Below are 22425 nucleotides of genomic sequence, written 5' to 3' on the forward strand. Positions count from 1 at the left end.
TAGATCTTGGGTTCCTCAACTGAAAATTCGAGCTAATAAATATCTTCATCTAATCATAATAATGATAGACAAATGTAGTCCAAAATTAGCAGGGCCTGGTAAAAAGTTTCAATACATAAGTATACTAATGCTTATGTACTGATTGATGTATGCATAGACAGTAACTTGAGGGAGCAATCCGTAAGTATTCTTAAGAAACTAGTTTAATTCTATGAGACTTTTAGTTCAAACATGATTAATATAATTTTAGTATTAAAGGTGAAGTCAAGGGCTGAAGAGATGGCTCAGTGCAGAAAAGCTCTTTCCATGAAACCATGAAGATAGAGTTTGGATCACCAGCACCCAAGTAATCGCCTGGCCGCATGGTAGCCGCCTGCAATCCCAGAATGAGAGAGGCAGAGGCGCAGGATCCCTGAATCGAGCTATCTATTTAGACTGACAGACTTGGTGATCTCTGAGGCAAGTGACCCTGCCTCAATATAAGCCATCAAGAAAACTCCTTGACATCAACCTCTGGCCTTCGTGTGTGTGCGTGCGTGCGTGCGTGCGTGCGTGCGTGCGTGCGTGCGTGCGTGCGTGCGTGTGTGTGTGTAGGGCTGCAGCTGAACACATGTATGCCCATGTACCTGCAAACACACAAGCACACCACACCCACAAAAAAATAACACCATCAAGCAGTGTGTGATAGTGCACACCTGTAATGCTAACATTTGGCAAATAGTTAAGAAGAACAAGACTGCAAGGCCATCCTCAGCTGAATAAAACAGCATATTCAAGGCCATGCGACTGTGGCACAACAAACCAAACATCAACATTTGTGTCTGCTCCTTCAGGACTAGTTTACCGTGCACGGCACTGCTGGAGTGAGAAGAGGCGTGGCCCTCCTAACACTGCTCGTCAAGTAAGAGTTAATCAGACATACGACCCGGCTGTGGGACAGCAGAAAGGAGCCCAGTGATAGGACTCCATCTACACAAGATGGATGACTGTGACAACCAACCAGGGCAGGCCTCTTAGAGGAGAAAATGAATGGGAAGGCAGCACAGAGCCAAGAAGGGAGCTAAAGCCCAAGGAAATAACACATATGCTAAAGGGGTCAGTCACACCCAGGGAAGACAAGTGGCAAAGGAAACAATAAGCAGAAAGCACAGCTTTATAAAACAGACCAGCACTATGCCACAACTGCCTTACCTGTAAGTAGAATTATATCACCAAGAAACACTGTAAGTGCCCAAAATGCTGCAGTCCTCCACAGAACAACCCTCTTCTTAATCTCCGACTGATCGACTACTACAATCGTTGCTAACGGCACTTTAGAACCAGAATTCGGTCCAGATTTTACGTTTATTTCCTTCACGTGACATGGGGTTAGCACCATGACTAAGCAGTTATACTTCTGACTTTTAGAATCACAATTTTTTATTAATGATATTTTTTTACTATCCTTAAATTCAGGCATGATCTTCTGGGGCACTGCTTGGGCTGCCTCTCTTCTATTGGAATCCATCCTTGCTTTCTTGGACACCTGATGGACTTCAGAGTGAGCTGTAGAATGACGGGCATTGTCCTTAGAGCACTGGCTCCTTTTAGCTGTACTTCGATGGGAGCTGCTTGGTTGGGAACACAGCACTCCTGAGCCACACAACTCAACGTGTGCTTCATTTTGTGGCAGGTTTTCCTCACGACTGGAAAGTTCTGGAGAGCTTATATTTTCTTCAAGACTTTTCCCAGGGTTTATGTGACCGTAACTGCTTTCTGATTCAGGACAAACAGGACTAAAAAGTTCCAGGGAATATGCTTGGCTTTGCTCACTTTCAGATCCTTCTTCAAAATCTCCACCAGGCTCACTAAAATTCCCTTCAGTTCCTCTGACTCCCTGACTGCCTGTAGGTTCTGCCTCCAGGTTTACAGTCCTCTTATTAATATAGTCTTGACCTTTATCATTCCCTTGAGCTAGAAAAGCACGCTGGCTGGCGGTCATTACCCTGAGAAATTCAGTATCAGGAGATATTCTCTGGCCTGAGGCCTGCCTGACTGCTCCCTCAGACTGTGGTTCACACTGTGTGTCAGAGGCAAAGCTCTCCTGACTTTGTGTTTCACGATGTCCTGTTGGCTCTGGTTTTTTTTCCTCAGCCTCTGGCCCTGTATTCTTCTGTCCACTACTACAGCCCAGATCCAGTTCAGCTGCACACTTACGATCTAACTGAAGCACATCTCTTTGAAAGTTCTGAACGCAGGCATCTGACTGAGTTTTAGACTGCTCATCTATAATTTTCTTATTTTCATATGGAAGCTTTTGGTATTTTTCTTCTTCAGGTAAATGCTGAACTCTGTCCGTAAGTCGACATACACTAGTCATATCACTTAGGCTAATCTTCTGGGACTTTACATTCTGTGTTTCAGACTCAGAATGTTTAAAGTCTTCTTCCGCCTGAGCAGACCTATTCACATAAGTCGTTAAAAGGTGACCACTAAGAAGACCGGGTGGGCCAAAACCTTCGGGGACTTGACAGTCTTCCAGACTTTTAAACTCCTGATCTCCAGCCTTCAGACACAAAGAACGCTGTTTGAAAAAGAGTTGGACTTTTTCCCAGGTGTTGGCAGTGGACATTAAGGAGGCTGTTTCCTGGGATACTGTCATTTTCAGTGCAGCAACTGGAGCACCCCAAAATATGTGAACTTGAGGTCCTCGATTCATAATTTCTGATAAAAATAAAATTTCAAAATTAATGTATAGTATACTCTTATATCTGTTAAAAACAAACTACTGATCACAAATATGCAGGTTGGTTATTTTGGTATGCTACTCAATTACAAAATTAATAAATAAGAAACTATTTAAAAAAATCAAAAAAGTCTTCAGTTAAAGGCTGAGAAAAGGGACAGCAAGGTGGCTCAGTGGGCAACAGTGCTTATTACACAAGCCTGACACCCTGAGTTTAGTCCCTTGGAGGAGGAGGAAAGTAACTCTCAAAGTTGTCCTCTGACCTCTACGTACACACACCACAGCATACCTAGGCCTACACTAATACATACATCACACACACACACACACACACACACACACACACACACACACACACACAATAATAATAATAATAAATTTTAATTTTAAAATACTCAGAGAAACAAAATAAGCATCAAATGTGTGTGTGTGTGTGTAAATCTATGCAGCTACTTTTTTATTTCTTATTTTACTCTCACACTTGATAGATATCCAGACCACAGTTTCCTATCCATCCATCCAGTTCTTTCCATTCTTCACAAGTGCCATCAAACCCAGATACGCTGCCATTTCCCTTCAAAAGAGAGCGGGTCTCTTGGGATGTCAACTGAACAAGGAATACCACGCTTCAATAAAAACAGGCACGACCCCTCATATCAATGCTAGCAATGCAATTAAGCAGGAGGAAAAGCATCAAGAGCAGGCAAAGGAGTCAGACACACCCACTACATGTCGCCACTATGGTTCCTTCCATGCCTTAGAAGGTGACTGTTATGAAATGGCTTTATTAAATTGATTATATTTATAGAATTCTCACAAGAATATGTTTTTAAAATTCCCTTTAAGACCACCATAACATGCGAAGCTTTTACAACATTCATTACATTATCAGGGTTTCTCTCCAGTATGTGTTCTTTTATGACTTGTAAGATATTTACATCGTGCAAAGGCTTTGCCACACTGGTTACATTCGTAGGGTTTCTCTCCAGTATGTGTTCTTTTGTCTTTGAAGATGACTTTGACAATGAAAGGCTTTGCCACATTGGTTACATTCGTAGGGTCTCTTTCTAGTACGTGTTCTTTTATGCATTTGGAGATGACTATGTTGTCCAAACGCTTTAGCACATTGGTTATAGTCATAGGGTTTCTCTCCAGTATTAATTGGTCCATCACTTTGAAGATGCCTGTGATATAAGTAGCCTTTAACACATTGGATATATCCAGAGAGTTTCTCTACAGTAGGATTTTCACAATGTTCTTCAATATTACTGTGATCTTCCCAGTTATAGTCTATGGCAATGAGCTTCCTATAGGTCTCCAGCATCACATCTTTGTAGAGGCTCTTCTGGGAAGGTTCCAACAAAGTCCATTCTTCCCGAGTAAAGTTCACATGCACATCATCATATATCACTGCAATCTTTTGGGGAAGTGACCATATCCTCGCCATACTGCAACTTCAGGGCTTGCCTGAGCTTCCCTCACAGTACAAGAGGCAGCAGTAAGAGCACACAGCCCAAATCACTTAAGCCTGCTTAACTACAGGGAACCTGCAAAATCAAACAAGTACATTTTTAGAATGTTCATTTCTTATGCTGTTAAATCCTGCCCCATTCAAATAATGACTTAATTTTAAAGGGTAGGCATTATTTATTATTGCATATTACCTTTAAAAACCCATCATTTTCACTCCACACATTCTCAGTCCTCCTCTGAACTCAATGTCAAAACCAACATACAAGGCTCAAACTAAAAGAAAGAATATTCCATTTGTTTGTTTAAGTGAGGCTCTCTTTAAAATGTACAAGTGATTTAGTATAATAACTAAAAATTATTGTTTCCATATTTTTTATTTTGTTCCTTTATTGGGGGTGTCTTATGAGGAGGGCTTATGTAGTCCAGGTTGGCCCCGAGCTTACTACACATCTAGGATGTCCTAGAGTTCCTAACTTCCCCTCTACCTCCCTGGGTTTACAAGTATATATACTCTCTTCCCTTTAATACACTTTTCTTGTTCTTATTCCTCCCTGCCTCATTCACTCATTTCATCCCCTCCCTCTCTTCCTCTCTTTCTTTCTTCCTCTTTCCTTTCTTTCTTTTTCCTGTGGCACCTGAGATCAAACTCAAATGTTCATGTAATACATAAACATATAAAAAGAAACTCTTCATTTAAACTTTTTCTCCATTAACTGTGGCACCTGGTGTAAGTAAATCAATCCTGCTGATTGGAAAGAATCAAACGGATTGAATCATTACTCACTCTGTCTATAAACTGGGCTGGAGTCAAGGCTGGGGGGTGGTAATGACTATCTGAAAAGTGGTTTTGTTTAAAATTCCTTACCATTAATTCCAAAGCGGATCCTAGCAATCCTGACCCTGCAAACGGCATCCCTTTATATCTCTTCCCTCTAAATCTCCACCATCCTCTGATGATCCCACATGCAACAAATGGTATTACTGATCTCTTTCACTTTACCAATACAATCCATGAGATATAGATTCTCTCCTAGCTTCCTATAATGGCTGAAGTTTCACACTCGGGGTGTGTGTGTGTATGTGTGTGTGTGGGTGTGGGTGTGGGTGTGTGGGTGTGCACAGAAACACATTAAGAAGCCAGAGAAAGGCACTGCGTACCCGCTACTGCTCTCCCTTCTGTTTTTGAGACAGTGTCTCCCACTGAATCTCAGGTTTTCTGCAGAGGTTAATAAGCTGGCTGGCCAGTAAGCTCCCAGCATCCGCCTGTCTGCTCTCCCAACAGCAGGGTTACCCACAGGCCACGCACAGCTTTTGTATGAGTGGCTGCAGATCTGGTTTCTTGTCCTTTGGCTTACGGAAAGCGGTGCTGACTCCAGCCACGTGAAATCTCATACTTCCGTGCAAGACTGTCTCTCCTTCCCTCAGGGATCAGATCTCAGTCAAGCTGGGTGCTAATTACAGCTGAACAGGACAATGACACACATGACAACTGCATTAACTTACTTTGTGCACATTGGAAATAGCAAAGAACTAGAGATATAAATTAGTGGAGGAACACCGGCCCACCACAAACAACTCTTTGAGTTTGATCTCAAGTGCCACAAGAAAAAAGGAAGGAAGGAGGGAAGAAAGGAAGGAAGAAGGGAGGGAGGGAGGGAGGTGTAGGTGAAGGCAGACACAAGGTAAAACAAGGCCTGTCATTGGACGAGATGGAAGGGAGGAGGGAACAAAGTTTTAGAAGGAAAGGGAGAGAGGGAGCAGGAGAGTCAAGACGGAGGCAGGCGTAACGATCCTCACCCTGCATCTCTGCATAGATACAAGTTATTATGAATGTTTAAGGGATGGATTTCTATAGGTCAATTTATCTTATCTCGGTGGGCGGTTTATATCCTTATCAATTGGTTGTGAGTTTACTGTGTAGACATACTGTGGACTGAGAATTTAACATACAAATCTGATTGTTGGGTTGCAGTTTCTTGAGTCTTATTTTACCGGGTAGCTGGAACCAGAGAGTTTGCGCTAGTAGAGAGTTACTGACCAGAGATAAATTATGGTTGGTTCCATATGGCCCCACAGGTGCTGGAACTGACTCTAGGGACCAGCGTGGCACGGTGCCACACTGGAGCAGCTCACGGATCGCCTGGGTCTGAGAGGACTTGGGGGCAACGTGGAGGCAGTGAGATAAAGATCCCCGCAGTGTCATGTGGCCCTATGGGTGCCAACGCCAGCTCGGGATAATAATTTATTAATATTTACCACAACAGGGAGGGGAGTGAATGAAGGAGGCAGGGAGGAATAAGAAATTCCTATGAGTCTGGGTGTCTCATGGACTGACTGATCTTAAGACAGGGTCTTAGTCTGCAGCCCAAGTTGGTCAGGAAGGCACTGTCTAGGCTGACCTTAAGCCCATGACGACCCTTCCACTTTAGCCTCCACCATGCCAGCTTCACTCCTGGAGTCCCAGCGTTCATGTAAGGCCTGCACTTTGAGGAATCACTGACAGAACACTAAAGTAGAGGATTGCAGGAGTGATGACTGCAGACTTTCTAAGCATACACTAGAAAGAGAACGACAGCTCACGAAGAAAACAATGGATTTGCAGCAAAAACATATAAAGAAGGTGCATCTTCTAAACACATAAATCTTAGTGGAAAGTTTAACAGTAAGAATTCACAAACCTTTAATCCCAGCACCTAGGAGGCAGAGCCAGGTGAATTTCTGTGAGTTAGAGGATAGCTAGCATAGTCTATATAGTGAATTCCAGGAGAGCCAAAACACAAAAACTAAAACAAAAAAAGAACCAAAGTAACAACAACAATAAGAATATATCATTAGCCATGCGGTGGTGGAACATGCCTTTAATTCCAGCACTCAGGAGGCAGAGGCAGGCAGATCTTTGAGTTCAAAGCCAGCCTGGTCTACAGAGTGAGTTCCAGGACAGTCAAGGTTACACAGAGAAGCCCTATCTCAAAAAATGAAAAACAAACAAACAAACAAAAGACAATTTTTTATGGCATGAATGTATGAAGTTTTAGAATGTGCTAGAAAATGAAAAGCAAGGGGCTAGGGAGCTGCTCAGTCAGTAACGTTCCTGCTGTGCGAGTCTTAGGCCCTGAGTCGAATCCCCAGCACCCATGGCAGAAGCCAGGCCCAGGGCTGGAGAGACATCTCAGCGGGCCACTAGCATCCTGAGTGTGTTCCCTTGAGCCCATGTTCCCCAAAGGCTCAGCTTTGAGTTCCTGGTCCCCAGTCTGTGGTGCTGTTTGGGGAAAGGAAAGCTTACTGAAAGAAACTCTTTGAGAATTTACAGCCATTTCCGGCTTACCAACCGCTTTGTATTTGCAGTTTAAGATGTAATCAATCCCTCAGCTTCCAAAGCCACACCTCCCCAAGACCATAAAACCAAATAAACTCTTCCTTTTATAAGCTGCCTTGGTCACAGTGTTTTATCCACAGCAACAGACAAGTTACTAATACAGCATGTAGAGGTAAATGAAGAGAAATGACTCTGCAAAGTCGTCCTCTGGCCTCCACACAGGCACCATGGCAGACACTCCCCTCCCACTCCACAGATGCATGCAATAAATAAGATGGATGGCTACCTAAGAAGAAGACTGTACACACACACACACACACACACACACACACACACACACACACACACACACACACACAAAATAAAACAACAAAGGTTGGGGTTGGGGATTTAGCTCAGTGGTAGAGCACTTGCCTAGCAATCGCAAGGCCCTGGGTTCGGTCCCCAGCTCCGGAAAAAAAGAAAAAAAAAAAAAAAAAAAAAAACAACAAAGGTTGAAGCAAGCAGCAATGAGACTGTGGTAAGGGTACTCATAAAGAACAACTATATTGATGAAGTTTTTTTAATTAATCTTATAGCCATGTTTGTTTATTATCTACACAGCATTTTTCTGTTCTATCAATGAGCAATTACCAAGTGTTTACTCGGAGAGTTCCTAAAATTTTTATACAATACTGAATACAGTGAGGTCACAGTCACAAAGACATGTTTTCACATTCTAGATTCAACAGACTCAAGTTCTGCATGCAGGATTAAGTGACTACAGCTGAAATGGTAAGTGCCACGTTTGAAACTGCCAGTCTAATTGAGGGGCAAAGTGACGAATCAGAGAAAGGTTTCACAGCATGACTCACAGGACAGCACAGGAAGGAGGGGCAGTAAAGGGAGAGTCAGTTCGGTGCAGTGGAGTTCAGTTGAGTCAGTGCAGTCAGTACATTTCAGTTCCTGGAGTTCAGAGCATCAGAAGCCAAGAGAGGCCCATTTCAACCAGTCATCTTGGAGATGGGTTTTGAACCAGAAGAGCTGAGTTGAACCAGCCAGCCAGTTTAGAAAAACTACAAAGGGTGAGCTTATTCAGCAGTAAGACTCTGGGACAACTACATCAGGTACATAAAGTTACTTTTACATCCGGTGGGGAAAGAAGGCAAAGAAAAAGAGAGGGCAAGAGGAAAAACTATTGAAGGTCAGCGAGAGAAAAAGGTGGTTGTGGCACATGTGTCTGTATGCATGCATGTGACAGTTTCACTGGTACAGTTTTACAGAGACAGCAGTTAGACACAGGTGAACAAGAACAAGCCAGAATATACTGTCAGATTAAATCAGCATGGAAAATCGTACAGAGGCTACAAGCCTAGGCCTAGAGATTCAACAGTGAAGGAACTGCTCTGGTCTCAGCCCAAGCTGGGCACTCGCACGGCTGGAGCACGGCTCTCGTCTCACCCTTTCATCTATAGGGAGACTTGGGTGGAAGGGCGGGCCCTCTGACATCTCTGTCCTCGGAGATGACAGCTTATTCTGCAGGGAACACAGCAGCTGGAGTAGCTCTAGTTCCTCTGCGGTTTCTCCTGTTTCTGTCCTGCTTGCGGCCTCAAGGTCTCAAGCTCCTGATGTGAGCCACCAAGCTTCTCCAGAGCTCTCTTCCAGCGTCTCTTTACCTCTGCAGAAATCTTTGTCAGACTCTGTCGCAGCACCCACTGTTTCTGAGCTAATTATAGTTTCTCCTCAAGGACTCACTTCTTAGCTTGAGTTGCTCAAACACCTTCTGAAGCTCTGTGTACTTCCTGTGAGCCTCTTTAACCTGGGGTAAGGCCTCAGACACGGCACATTTTATGATATCCACATGATCCGAGTATGTGGCCTTCAGTTCCTTCGACTGCTTCTTAGTTCCAGTTGCCTTTTGTTGACTTGTGTCTTCAGAGACCAAAGCATCTGGTTCCTCCTGAGCCAGAAAAGCCTGTGAGAAGTTCACTACTCGAAGTGGACTACAAAGCAGCTTGTCTTTCTTCTCAGAGTTCCTCATAAACTCCTCCATGATCTTGGCAGGCAGCTCTTGGCAAGGAAGCTACAAGTCTACAGGTTCCAGAATGCCTGCTGCCTTAGCCAGAACCTCTTTCGTCACAACAGTGGGTTTTCTCCACATCTGCCATCTTTCTGACTAAAGTTTCACTTTTAAGAACTGGATATGGTTACAGGGATATTTGTTGAAATGTTCAGAAGTACTTATGTTTAAAAAGCCCATACAGACGAGCATCAAGGATCAGAATTGCCTAGGTATACTAGCACACATTTATAATTCCAATATTTTGGAAGCAGCAGGGCTCATAAGTTTGAGGCTAGTCTGAGGTTACAAAACTAGACTTTGTCTCAAAAGGATCATGAAGGACCTGAAGGACCTAAATTATACATGATCATTTTAAATACTTCTATGTTCAATATTTTGATCTCTGATTAATATGTATTATTTTCATAAAGCCAGTTCTTTTTACTTGGTCATACAGGCACTTCTTTCACAGTCTTCATATAGAATATAGAACAACAGTCCTAGTGCTGATATTTTTTTTAAAGATTTATTTATTTATTTTGTATATGAACACACTATAGCTGTCTTCAGACACACCAGAAGAGGGCATCGGATCCCATTACAGATGGTTGTGAGCCACCATGTGGTTGCTGGGAATTGAACTCAGGACCTCTGGAAGAGCAGTCGGCGCTCTTAACCACTGAGCCATCTCTCCAGCCCCCTAGTGCTGATATTTAATATGAAAGGAGAGAACAGTGATGGTACCTATTACGTTTATCAGCTAAGGACCTGGAGACATGGCTCCAGGGTTAACAGTACACAGCGCTCTTCAGGGGAAGCAGGCTTGGTTCCCAGCACCGATATCAGCAGGTTAACCACACGCTAACTCCTCCTTCATAGGATCCTCCTAGGAATCCCACACCTTTGGTATACACACACACACACACACACACACACATACACACACACACACATACACACACACACACTCACATACACACTCACTCACACACACACACTTACACACACACATACACACTCTCACACACACATACACACTCACTCACACACACACTCACATACACTCTCACACACATATACACACATACTCACACACACACACATACACACACACACACTCACACACACACACACACAAATGAATCTTTAAAAATGTGTTTAAGAAGAGTATTAGGGCTTAAAATAAATATTTTCAAATAAAACATATAACAATAAAGTACTACAGAAACAAAGTTACAACAATTTTAGGCATCACATTATAACTCATTGGAAACCAAAGAACTAAGCATTCTTATCACAACCACAAAACCTACCTTCATTTAACCCTCATAAAAATAATCTACATATGCAATGACTGGTGTATCAAGTTTTTCTAATTTATATGTCATTATTAGGTTCACCACAAGGAGGCTCCAAGTAGCACTGCAAAAACCTTCAAATGCTATCAAGAGGGAGAAAGACTTACATAGCAAGTCAAGGCATAAGAGTAACCATTGATCACAAATTGTCCTCATGGACCTCGGGGTATTCTTCTCTAATGGCTTCTTCCCTTTAGCCTAGAATCTGTTAAAGGAAAACACAAAGTTTCATGTTGCTTCTTTATCCTCTTTCTTCAGCCCACTTAAATTTGTCTCCTATTGGGGCTGGGGATTTAGCTCAGTGGTAGAGCGCTTACCTAGGAAGCGCAAGGCCCTGGGTTCGGTCCCCAGCTCCGAAAAAAAGAACCAAAAAAAAAAAAAAAAATTTGTCTCCTATTACAACAATTTTACTACAATGCTTTCAATATGGGAAACCATCTAGACTGATCAAACACCAGTTTTCAATCCTCACCTTACTGCCATTTGTAACTGTTTATCAACCCTTTCCTCAAACATTCTACATTTTTAATTCTGTGATATTACCAAAATAGAATTACTTTGGGTTTTAAAAGACAGATGTGTATTAATTTATTTCATAATCAAAATAACTGTGAGGCATTATACTAACAATGGAAAATGAACAATAATAAGGAAAATGAAGGCATTTATAGTTTAATGGGGAAGATAAAGTGATGCTCATGAGAGATAAGGAATCCCGCAGAACTAAAAGCAGGATATCAAGAGAAAAGAGGCGTGTAAGTCAGCACAGTGAGCATGGAACGGCCTATGGCCTGCATCTTCCACAAGCTCTCAGGAATATGACGAGTCACAACACTGAATGTTTAGGGGAAAGTGAAGTACAGCCCAGAATCATCCCCAAACCAACACAGGACCCAGAAAGCTGTCCTAGTTGGCTTACCTAAGGGCCATGCTGGCTGTAAGATGTGCACGTACATCTCCAAGATATACAGAAAGAATATAAACCATTCCCCTGCTCTGTGTCCTCACTTAGCATTTTCTCAGTATCGTGAAATCTGACACTCATTTTTATCTCTATTAAGACAATAACAAAGTCCAAATTGCCAAATGGGTACTCACAGTGCTCTCACTATGAGACACTCTGTTCCTTAGTTTCAGAACACTGCTCTTTCCCAACCAGCTCCGCCAATGATCTGACTTTTATTTTCCACTCTGCTGTTTCTTGGGCTGTCTTGTGACTTTACACAACTATACAGAACTGAACCCAAGCCTATCCACGTCATTCCCACATATCCAATTATATCTCCAATTATGCTTTACAAGTTTGTAACCCTTCAACTTCAGACCTATTCATATTTGTAGCATTACTACACTTGATAGTATCACAGAAGAATCAAAGATAAAAATTCAAAGGCTTCCTCCCCTTCTATGAAGGGGTAGATAAATATATTAGCTGTCTTCACACACACCAGAAGAGGGCATCAGATCCCATTACAGACGGTTGTGAGCCACCATGTGGTTGCTGGGATTTGAACTCAGGACCTCTGGAAGAGCGGTCAGTGATCTTAACCACTGAGCCATCTTTCCAGCCCAACAATCAGTCTTGACACTTCAGAGACAGCCCCCAGATCCAGAAATGAATCCAAATGATGTAAAACACACAGTTACTTACCTATGACTATGTCTTCATTTATTTATCTCAACAAACAGCCTAAGTGTGGGACTTCCACTCTCTAGGAATTAGCTAGAAAATGGCCTGACTATGTAAACCGGATTAATTATATAGAACAGGGTCAGTTAGATGGCTCAAGAGATACAGATGCTTTACTAAGCAAAGCCTGATGAAGGCCAGAATTCAATCTCTGGGACTCACAGTGGAAGGAAAGAACCTGAGCTATCCTTTGACCTCCACATGCCAAGGCATGCATTTTACACACACACACACACACACACACACACACACACACACATACACACACACACCACACACAACACACACACAACACACACACACACCAAATAATATGACTTTTAGAATTACACCAAAGGGTGCTGCTGCTAAGTATAAGTTATAGGAAGGATGAGTATGTGAGTGGGGGAGGATAATGGTGAAGACTGGTAGGTCGGAATGAGATATTTATCATAGAAAACTTACATATAGGGTTGGGGATTTAGCTTAGTGGTAGAGCGCTTGCCTAGCAAGCGCAAGGCCCTGGGTTCGGTCCCCAGCCCCGAAAAAAAAGAAAAGAAAAAAAAAAGAAAGAAAACTTACATATAAGTAGTCATAGATAAATGGTGAGTTTCAATGATTCTAGGCTATGTTTGGTTGTACTCAGAGGGTTAAAGCTCATTAAGATACCAGGTAAAACCAGCAAGTGCATATCCATTACCATGGTTAATCATTACACAGTTTCTCAATCTGCAGAAGGCCACCAGTCAGAAAGACGAATACCTCACAGTCTTTATCTTTAGAATGGTCAGAGTCTGATGAATGGGTCAAAGATTTATGAAACAGGATGAACCGTATCAGCAGGTTTTGTCTTTCCCCACAATACAACTTAAAAAAAAAAGAGTTTCTTACAAACTCCATGTGATTAAAAGTACTTTCTCTACTCCATAAATAACCAAAAAAAAAAAAAAAAAAAAAAACCTCACAATTACAAATATCATTGCCATTATGAAGGTTTTTCATGTCTACTCCCCACAAATATCAAGCAATTATAAGATTACTCAGTAACATCAGAGGACAACAATGTAAAGAGGGATCAGAAATGAAAGCATCTGTTTTTGGACTCAGACAGGAGGTATGAATTCAAACCCCTCCTACTCTGAAACTAGCAAGTGCTAAAGCCAGGTGACAGCTCCGGTGGGTTCACTCTACTATTATAGGTGCATATATCTCTTAGTTCATAATACTGTTAAGTTTCTTTATCTGTCAAGTGAAAACTGTTTCTTTGTTAACTGAGAATAACATTATTTCCTATCTCACGGTATTGTGAGGGGACATACAATAATTATTAATGTTAGCTTTCTATGGTCTAGGGAACCACACTCTCACAGACTTCTGAAATACAACATGTTGTATTTCCTCTAAGCTTTTGTTCCTATCATATTTTACATCGTAGCAACGATAAAATTGAAATTTTTTACTGCTTTGATCTATACATTCTACCTCTTATGCCAATTCTTTATCTCCTGAGACATTCGTAATGTTACCCTAAACATGTTTTTAATTGCCACACAAAATAATATTTGATTCCTACTTTTTTAATTTTAAAATTTATTTATAAAAAAATTGTACATAGAAATTATACAGACCCAAAGTCTATACAGCTCCATGAACGTCTATACAGTAGAGTAGCCATTTGGAGCTTCACACTGAATTTCATATTTCCACCATCAAATACATTTTTATGCACTTAACTACCACCAAAAAGGACAAATTTACAACAGTGAGAACCAGAAAAACAAATCAGTTTTACATTGTCAATCATAACTTGCATTCGTCTTTTAATTAGCACACAGAGTAATGTGTTTCTTTATGACATTTGTGCTTTACTCTGACCCACACACACCCCCTCCCATCTCCCGCAGGCTCGTCTGCCCCTAGTGGTCTCCCTTCCGTCTTCACCTCAATGTGTTTACTACCCTGAGCATTCTTCTCCTTTAAAACCTCTTCCCTTCTCACAAGTCCTCTCTAGTTTTCTGGCACTCCCCACACTCGCACACAGATACATACAGAAAACTACTAGAAACTCGGATCTGTATATGAGAGAGGACAGAGGTATTTATCTGAGGCTGGGTCACTCCTTTAACAGAACATTTTCCAGGGCTGCCCATTCCCCTATGAATTTCATATTCTCCTTTTGTTTCCAGCTGACCAAATGTCTATAGTGTGTATAACAAGCTTTCAGCACCCATCCATCCACTAGTGGGAATCTACCCTAAGCTAGACTGCAGCACAGGGCAGATTGCCTTCAGCTTCATTCCCAGCAAACACACACATAAGAACCGTGGGACACTGAGACTGACTCCATTTCTTGGCTCTATTTAAAAAAAAAAAAAAAAAAAAGCAGCAATAGACATGGATGTGCACATGTCTCTGGTGAAAGACGACAGTTTGTTGTTGTTGAAACAGTGATTCATACACCCCAGGCTGGCCCTAAACTTGGCTATGAAGCAAAGGATGCCTAACCTTCTGGTCCTCCTTTCTCTACCTATAGCGCACTAGGATTATGGGCGAACGCCACGCTGGGCTTATGTAATACTAGCACTGACGCCGGGCTTTATGCATGCTGGGGCCACTCTACCAGCTGAGCTTCCTGTCCGTATGTCCAGGAGTGCTGTGCATATCTGGGTCATGTGGAAGTTCTAATTGTAGCTGTCTGGGACCCTGTCACACAGGTTTCCCGTGTCTACCTGGGTTCATACTAACAGTACATCAGCTTCTCCCCACATCCTCCCCAGCATTTGCTGCCATTTATTTGTTTTCTTAATGCAGTCATTGACTGGGATGAAACAAAATCCCAAAAATAGTCTTTACTTCCCTGCTGGCTCAGGGCGTTGAACATTTCTTAAAGGATCAGTGGCCATTTGTATTTATCTTTTGAGAACTGTCTGTCCAATTCATTGGCCCATGAACTGAGAATTTTGAATTTTGGGGGTTGAATTTTTGCAAATTTTATATATTCTAGATAGTAAGTCCTTACCTGAAGTATAACTAGTACAGATTTTCTCCCATTCTGAAGAATGTCTCCTCACTCTCTTGACTGACTCTTCTGTCACGCAGAAACTGTTTAATTCCACATAACACCACTTGTTAATCCTTAAAGCTATTCCCTGTGCTGTTGCTGGGGGTCCCAGTCAGTGTTCCTCAGGGAGAGTTGACAAGTTGATTTGGTTGTTTCTTCTAGCTGTCTTCGACATTTTATGGTTATAAGAAATCCAAATAAGTAACTCCATTGTGCACCACTTCTCTGCAGACCCATCAGCCTGACTTTTTTAAGTTTTAAATGCCAAACATAGTCAAATTCTCTTGCCTATTCTATTAATTCTTATCTTTGTATTAGGATTTTCTAGTTTTTAACACAAGTTAAGTTAACGACAAGTTCAACGAGTATTATTATGTTCGTGTGTGCGTGAGTTCTTCACGGAGCTCACTATGGCAGTTCCCTCAGGTGTTCTGAGAGTGAAGAGCTGAGGCCCCAGCACAGCACGTTTAATGAGGGTTGTTGTGGACAGATCCACATCATGGTTTCCCTAACTAGGGTAAAACAACATAAAATAAGCTGATGAAGGCTCACTTCCCATCTGAATGCTCTGACTACCGGGGGAAAAAGCAAACGCTCTGCAGAGACGGAAAGAGGAATTCCCAGTGTGCCGCACGGGACAAGGCGCACCTCACTATGCTAACCTTGGTGCTTTGGACGCTGTCCACAGTGTCACTGCAGATGTCTTACTTGAATACCAAAGATGGCTGTCGACAGCCTGCTCCAATCCACCAGCAAAGAAGGACTCAGAAACCTGAGAGGCCCACAGGTAGAGACCTGCCTTGCTCATCATCTCCCCAACCATTCTTCTGCCCCATGGAGCAAATGATCCAGAGAAACCTAGAACGGCAGAAGGTGGGATGAGGAGCAGGAGCCACACTGGAGTAACAGCCTCTAGGAGGCAGGGATTATCCTAGCAGTAACAGAAGTGGGGAGGTGTCTGAAACACCCCACTCTAGCCACAGCAGGAAGTAAATGAGTCACAGAAAATTACTGACAGAATTTGATGAACTATTTGAGTCAATGTCCTAATGGGCAGAACTAAACATTACAGGACGGCTGTCTTCCATCAGAAAGAAGCATTTACTGAAAGCTGCTCATTTGTGTTTATACTTCTTACCTTTGTTTGCTCTCCTGTTTTATAAATATATATTTAATATTTAAAATCTTGTCCTTATTATGTATGCGTTTATATCTTAAGAATTTTTGACAGACATGTTGTAACTCGTATCTTGTACAAAAAGGTTCTTTTGTCCTTCTTTTTTACAAGTTTAATACAAACTAATTTCTCTAGTGCCTTTCATCCTTCTAACCTACACAGTCTCCTCATTCTTATTCTCTTACTCCTTACAGCTTCATTTCATCACTTAAATATTATAGTTTGGAGCAGAGGGCACAGGGATGCCCAAAAACTACAAAGTGTATTTTCTCCAACCAGGATTCTAGACTCTGCCTCCAAACACAAGCAAAGTTCACAGTAGCTTCTCCTGCAACCCCACACTGCGACTTCCGTGAGGTGTGGTCACTACAGTTGACTTCCCCTAACATAAACCCAAACGAAGATAACTCACCAGAAAGGCACATTTAAAATAAAATAAGCAGAATTAGGAGGGAAAACTATAATTTATAGAACACATGCACCCTGGCACATGATCATTCACTCTAGCAGATGACATATTAAAACAGAAAGAAACTTGAGAGAGAGAGAGAGAGAGAGAGAGAGAGAGAGGCAACAGAGACAGAGAGAGAGACTGAGACAGACAGAGACAGACAGACAGACACAGAGAGAGAGAGAGAGAACAGTATACAATGGCACCAAAACAGACTAACAAGTTGTAAATTCTGGAAATATGGATGAGGATAGTTGAAATGTAAGAAAGACTTCGGAATGATGCCCATAACAGCTCTGTGGTAGAGCGCTTGCCTAGAAAGCGCAAGGCCCTGGGTTCGGTCCCCAGCTCCGAAAAAAAAAAGTTCACAACAACAACAACAACAACAACAAAAAAAAAAAAGAAAGACTTCGGATTCCTACTTTTATAGGAAGCCAATCACCAAATCAGGACTCAAATAAACAAATAAAAATATAATTTGAAACCTGAACAAGAACATGTAATCAACTGAAGACATAGACCAGAAAGTCGCTTAAGTGAATAAAAGAATCACTAACTTAGAAGACAATTTAAAAGAGTGGAGGAAAAGTTTAGCAAGGATATTGAGATGCTGACAAGAAGCAAACAGAATTATAGTAGTGAGAATCAAGAATCAAGCAGTGAGAGGAAAAGCATAGCAGACAGCATCATCAACACATGCAACCAAGTAGAAAACCAGATCTCAGAGATAAAGACAAGTCACAAAACAATTACACACAGACATGTGAAAAGAAAAGAATAAACATGACCAAAACTTCCAAGAAATCTATATATTAACAAGACTAACCCTAGGGAGTCATGGGATAGAAGGAGCTCAGACACAAATCAAATGGTGAATCAAATCTAATTATAGCAGAGAATTTTCCAAACCGAGAAGAAACAATCAAATATAGGAAACAATGAGAACCCTAAACAGACCTGACTAGAGAAGACTCTTCATGATACATCAAAACTCAGATTCAAAAAATACAAAACACAGAAGCAACACTAAAAGTCAAAAAGAACAAACAGAGAGACAGTGTGAGAAGACCCAGCTCTGTCAGCAGCAACTCTAAAAGCCAGCAAAGCATGGAAGGACACCAGCCCTACAAGTAAGAAGCAACCAAGATGGCTGTAACTAGAAATGGTTTTATGGATTAAGCACAGTCTAATACATAAATTAGACAGTCTTATACAAGCACAAATTAAGTCAATTTTTAATGATTAACCAGAACTGCAAAAGAATTTTTTTCAACTATGAAGCTCTGGCTGGCCTAGAATTCACTGTGTAGGCTAGGCTGGTCTTAAACTCTCAGAGATCTGTCTGCCTCTGCTCCCTCAGTTCTAGAATTAAAGGTGTGTGAAACCTCACATGGCTCTAGAAAATTCTTAAAGGACTACTATACACAGTAAAAATTTGGAAAGTTACATACTGAAGAACACAAGAAGAACGTATTTCATGAAAACAACAGATGAACACAAATCCTGGGAGAACTGGGAATGAAGAACAGAGCAAACATCTAGCTACCAGGAGAAGAGGAAAAGAGCTACAGATAAACTAGCCAAGCAGAAGAGTAAACAGAATCTTAAGTAACAGCAAACCTTCCAATTTGTAACCTCCAATGTAAAAAGCTTAAGGCACCAATTAAAAGGCAGACTAAACCAATGGGAATAGGAAACAAGACCTAGAGACTTTTTGTCTTTAAGAAACTCACTTGATGATTGATACCTGAGAGCAGAGATAAGACCAACTTCTCCTGCTCCCAGCAAACTGCCTGGAGCCCTCAGGACATACAAACCTGGAGCAGTCTGGGACAGGACCCTTCTGGTTTGCGCTTGTGCCTGTTGCTGAACTGTACACCTCTCTGTACCAAAATCCAGCTGAAAGAAAACAGGTCTGCAGGAGTGCTGACAAACAGGCTTACAGGAGGGACAAGCCCCTGTGAGAGACAGCAAGACAAGCTAACACCAGAGACAACCTGATGGTGAGAGGCAAATGCAGGAACCTAAGCAACAGAAACCAAGATTACTTGGCTTCATCAGAGCCCAGTTCTCCCACCAAAGCAAATACTGGATATCCAAAAACACCAAAAAAGCAAGATTTGGATGTAAAATCATATCTCACGATGATGATAGATAACTTTAAGAAGGCTATAAATAATTCCCTTAAAGAAATACAGGACAACACAGGTAAACAAGTAGAAGCCCTTAAAGAGGAAACACAAAAATCCCTTAAAGAATTACAGGAAAACTCAACCAAATGGGTGAAGGAATTTAACAAAACAAGCCAGGATTTAAAAATGGAAATAGAAACAATAAAGAAATCACAAACAGACACAACCCTGGAGATAGAAATCAGTAGTCATAGACATAAGCATCACCAACAGAATATAAGAGATAGAAGAAAGAATCTCAGGGGCAGAAGATATCATACAAACATTGACACAACCATCAAAGAAAATGTAAAATACAAAAGGCTCCTAAACCAAAACATCCAGGAAATCCAGGGCACAATGAGAAGATCAAACATAAGGATAACAGGTATAAAAGAGAGTGAAGATCCCCAACTTAAAGGGCCAGTAAATATCTTCAACAAAATAATAGAAGAAAACTTCCCTAACTTAAAGGAAGAGATGCCTATAAACATACAAGAAGACTACAGAACTCCAAATAGATTGGACAAGAAAAGAAATTCTTCCTGTCACATAATAGTCAAAACACCAAACACACAAAACAAAGAAAGAATATTAAAAGCAGTAAGAGAAAGAGATCAAGTAACCTATCAGAATGACACCAGACTTCTCACCAGAGACTATGAAAGCCAAAAGATCCTGGGCAGATGTCATACAGATCCTAAGAGAACACAAATGCCAACCCAGGCTACTATATCCAACAAAACTCTCAACTTACATAGATGGAGAAACCAGTATATTCCATGACAAAACCAAATTTATATAGTATCTTTCTGCAAATCCAGCCCTACAAAGGATAATAGATGGAAAACTCCAATGTAAGGAGGGAAATACACCCTAGAAAAAGCAAGAAAGTAATCTCCTTGCAACAAACACAAAAGAAAAGAGCCAGACAAACATAATTCCACCTCTAACAACAAAAATAACAGGAAACAACAATCACTATTCTTTAATATCCCTTAACATCAATGGAATCAATTCCCCAATAAAAAGATATAGACTAAAAGACTGGATACAAAGAGAGGACCCAGCATTTTGCTGCATGCAGGAAACACACCTGAGTGACAAAGACAGACACTCCCTCAGAGTAAAAGGCTGGAAAACAAGTTTCCAAGCAAATGGTCCTAAGAAATGAGCTGGAGTAGCCATTCAAATATCGAATAAAATTGACTTTTAACCAAAAGTTATCAAAAAAGATAAGGAAAGACACTTCATATTCATCAAGGAAAAACCCACCAAGATGAACTCTCAATCCTGAATATCTATGCTCCAAATGCAAGGGCACCTACATTCATAAAAGAAACGTTACTAAAGCTCAAAGCACACATTACACCTCAAACAATAACAGTGGGAGATTTCAATACCCCACCACTCTCATCAATAGACAGATCAGAGAAACAGAATTAAACAGAAACATAGAGAAACTAACAGAAGTTATGAAACAAATGGATTTAACAGATATTTATAGAACATTTCATCCTAAAACAAAAGAATATACCTTCTTCTCAGCACCTCATGGTACTTCTCCAAAAGTGACCATATAATCAGCAACAAAACAGGACTCCACATACAAGATTTAAAAAAATCCCATGCATCCTATCAGGTCACCACAGACTAAGGCTGGTCTGCAATAACAACAAAGATGACAGAAAGCCCACATATGTGGAAGTTGAACAACACTCTACTCAATGATAACTTGGTCAAGAAAGAAATAAAGAATGAAATTAAAGACTTTTTAGAATTTAATGAAAATGAAGGCATAACATTCCCAAACTTATGGGACACAATGAAAGCAGAGCTAAGAGGAAAACTCATAGCTCTGAGTGCCTCCAAAAACAAACTGGAAAGAGCATACACTAGCAGCTTGCCGGTTCTTTGAGAAAATCAACAAGATAGATAAACTCGAAGCCAGACTAACCAGAGGGCACAAGGAGTGTATCCAAATTAACAAAATCAGAAATGAAAAGGGAGACATAACAACAGAATCTGAGGAAATTTTAAAAAAACATCAGATCCTACTACAAAAGCCTATATTCAACAAAACTTGAAAATCTGGAGGAAATGGACAATTTCAGGTACCAAAGTTAAACCGGGATCAGATAAACTGTCTAAGCAGTCCCATAACTCCTAAAGAAATAGAAGCAGTTATTAAGTCTCCCAACCAAAGAGCCTAGGACCAGATGGGTTTAGTGCCGAATCAGACCTTCATAGAAGACCTAATACCAATACTGTACAAACTATTCCACAAAATAGAAACAGATGGAGCACTACCTAATTCCTTCTATGAAGCCACAATTATGCTTATACCTAAACAATTCAAAGACTCAACTTCAGACCAATTTCCCTTATGAATATTGACGCAAAAATAATCAAAAAATTTCTTGCAAATCAAATCCAAGAACACATCAAAACAATCATCCATCATGATCAAGTAGGCTTCATCCCGGGGATGCAGGGATGGTTCAAAATACAGAAATCCACCAACATAATCCACTATGTAAACAAACTAAAAAAAAAAAAAAAAAAAACACACATGATCATCTCATTAGATGCTGAGAAAAGATTTGACAAAATTCAACACCCCTCCATGTTAAGTCTTGGAAAGATCAGTATTCAAGGCTCATACCTAAACATAATAAAAGCAATGTACAGCAAACCAGTAGCCAACATCAAACTAAATGGAGAGAAACTTGAAGCAATCGCACTAAAATCAAGGAATAGACAAGGATGCCCACTCTCTCCCTACTTATTCAATATACCATTTGAAGTCCTAGCCAGAGCAATCAGACAACAAAATGAGGTCAAAGGGATACAAATTAGAAAGGAAGAAGTCAAAATATCACTATTTGTAGATGACATGATAGTATACTTAAGTGACTCCAAAAATACCACCAGAGAACTACTAAGCCTGATAAACAACTTCAGCAAAGTGGCTGGGTATAAA

General features: G+C 41.0%; 1 protein-coding gene and 1 pseudogene across 11 annotated transcripts in view; both read right to left on the reverse strand.

Moving 5' to 3' along the window:
* Shld2 (shieldin complex subunit 2) overlaps positions 1-22425 on the reverse strand; it is a 91266-nt gene that overhangs the window by 30887 nt on the left and 37954 nt on the right. For 4 of the 11 annotated variants that reach the window (XM_063275586.1, XM_039094703.2, XM_063275587.1 and 1 more), the window contains exons 3-5: positions 16306-16501; positions 11021-11118; positions 1192-2703 (exon numbers count right to left, since the gene is read on the reverse strand). In XM_063275586.1, coding sequence (XP_063131656.1) covers positions 1192-2698 — 1507 coding nt within the window. In that variant the 5' untranslated portion in view covers positions 2699-2703; positions 11021-11118; positions 16306-16501. 11 annotated transcript variants of the gene reach the window in all.
* Zwint-ps1 (ZW10 interacting kinetochore protein, pseudogene 1) lies at positions 4283-11012 on the reverse strand (annotated as a pseudogene).

This window comes from Rattus norvegicus, chromosome 16 (assembly GCF_036323735.1).
Source record: "Rattus norvegicus strain BN/NHsdMcwi chromosome 16, GRCr8, whole genome shotgun sequence".
NCBI lineage: Eukaryota > Metazoa > Chordata > Mammalia > Rodentia > Muridae > Rattus > Rattus norvegicus.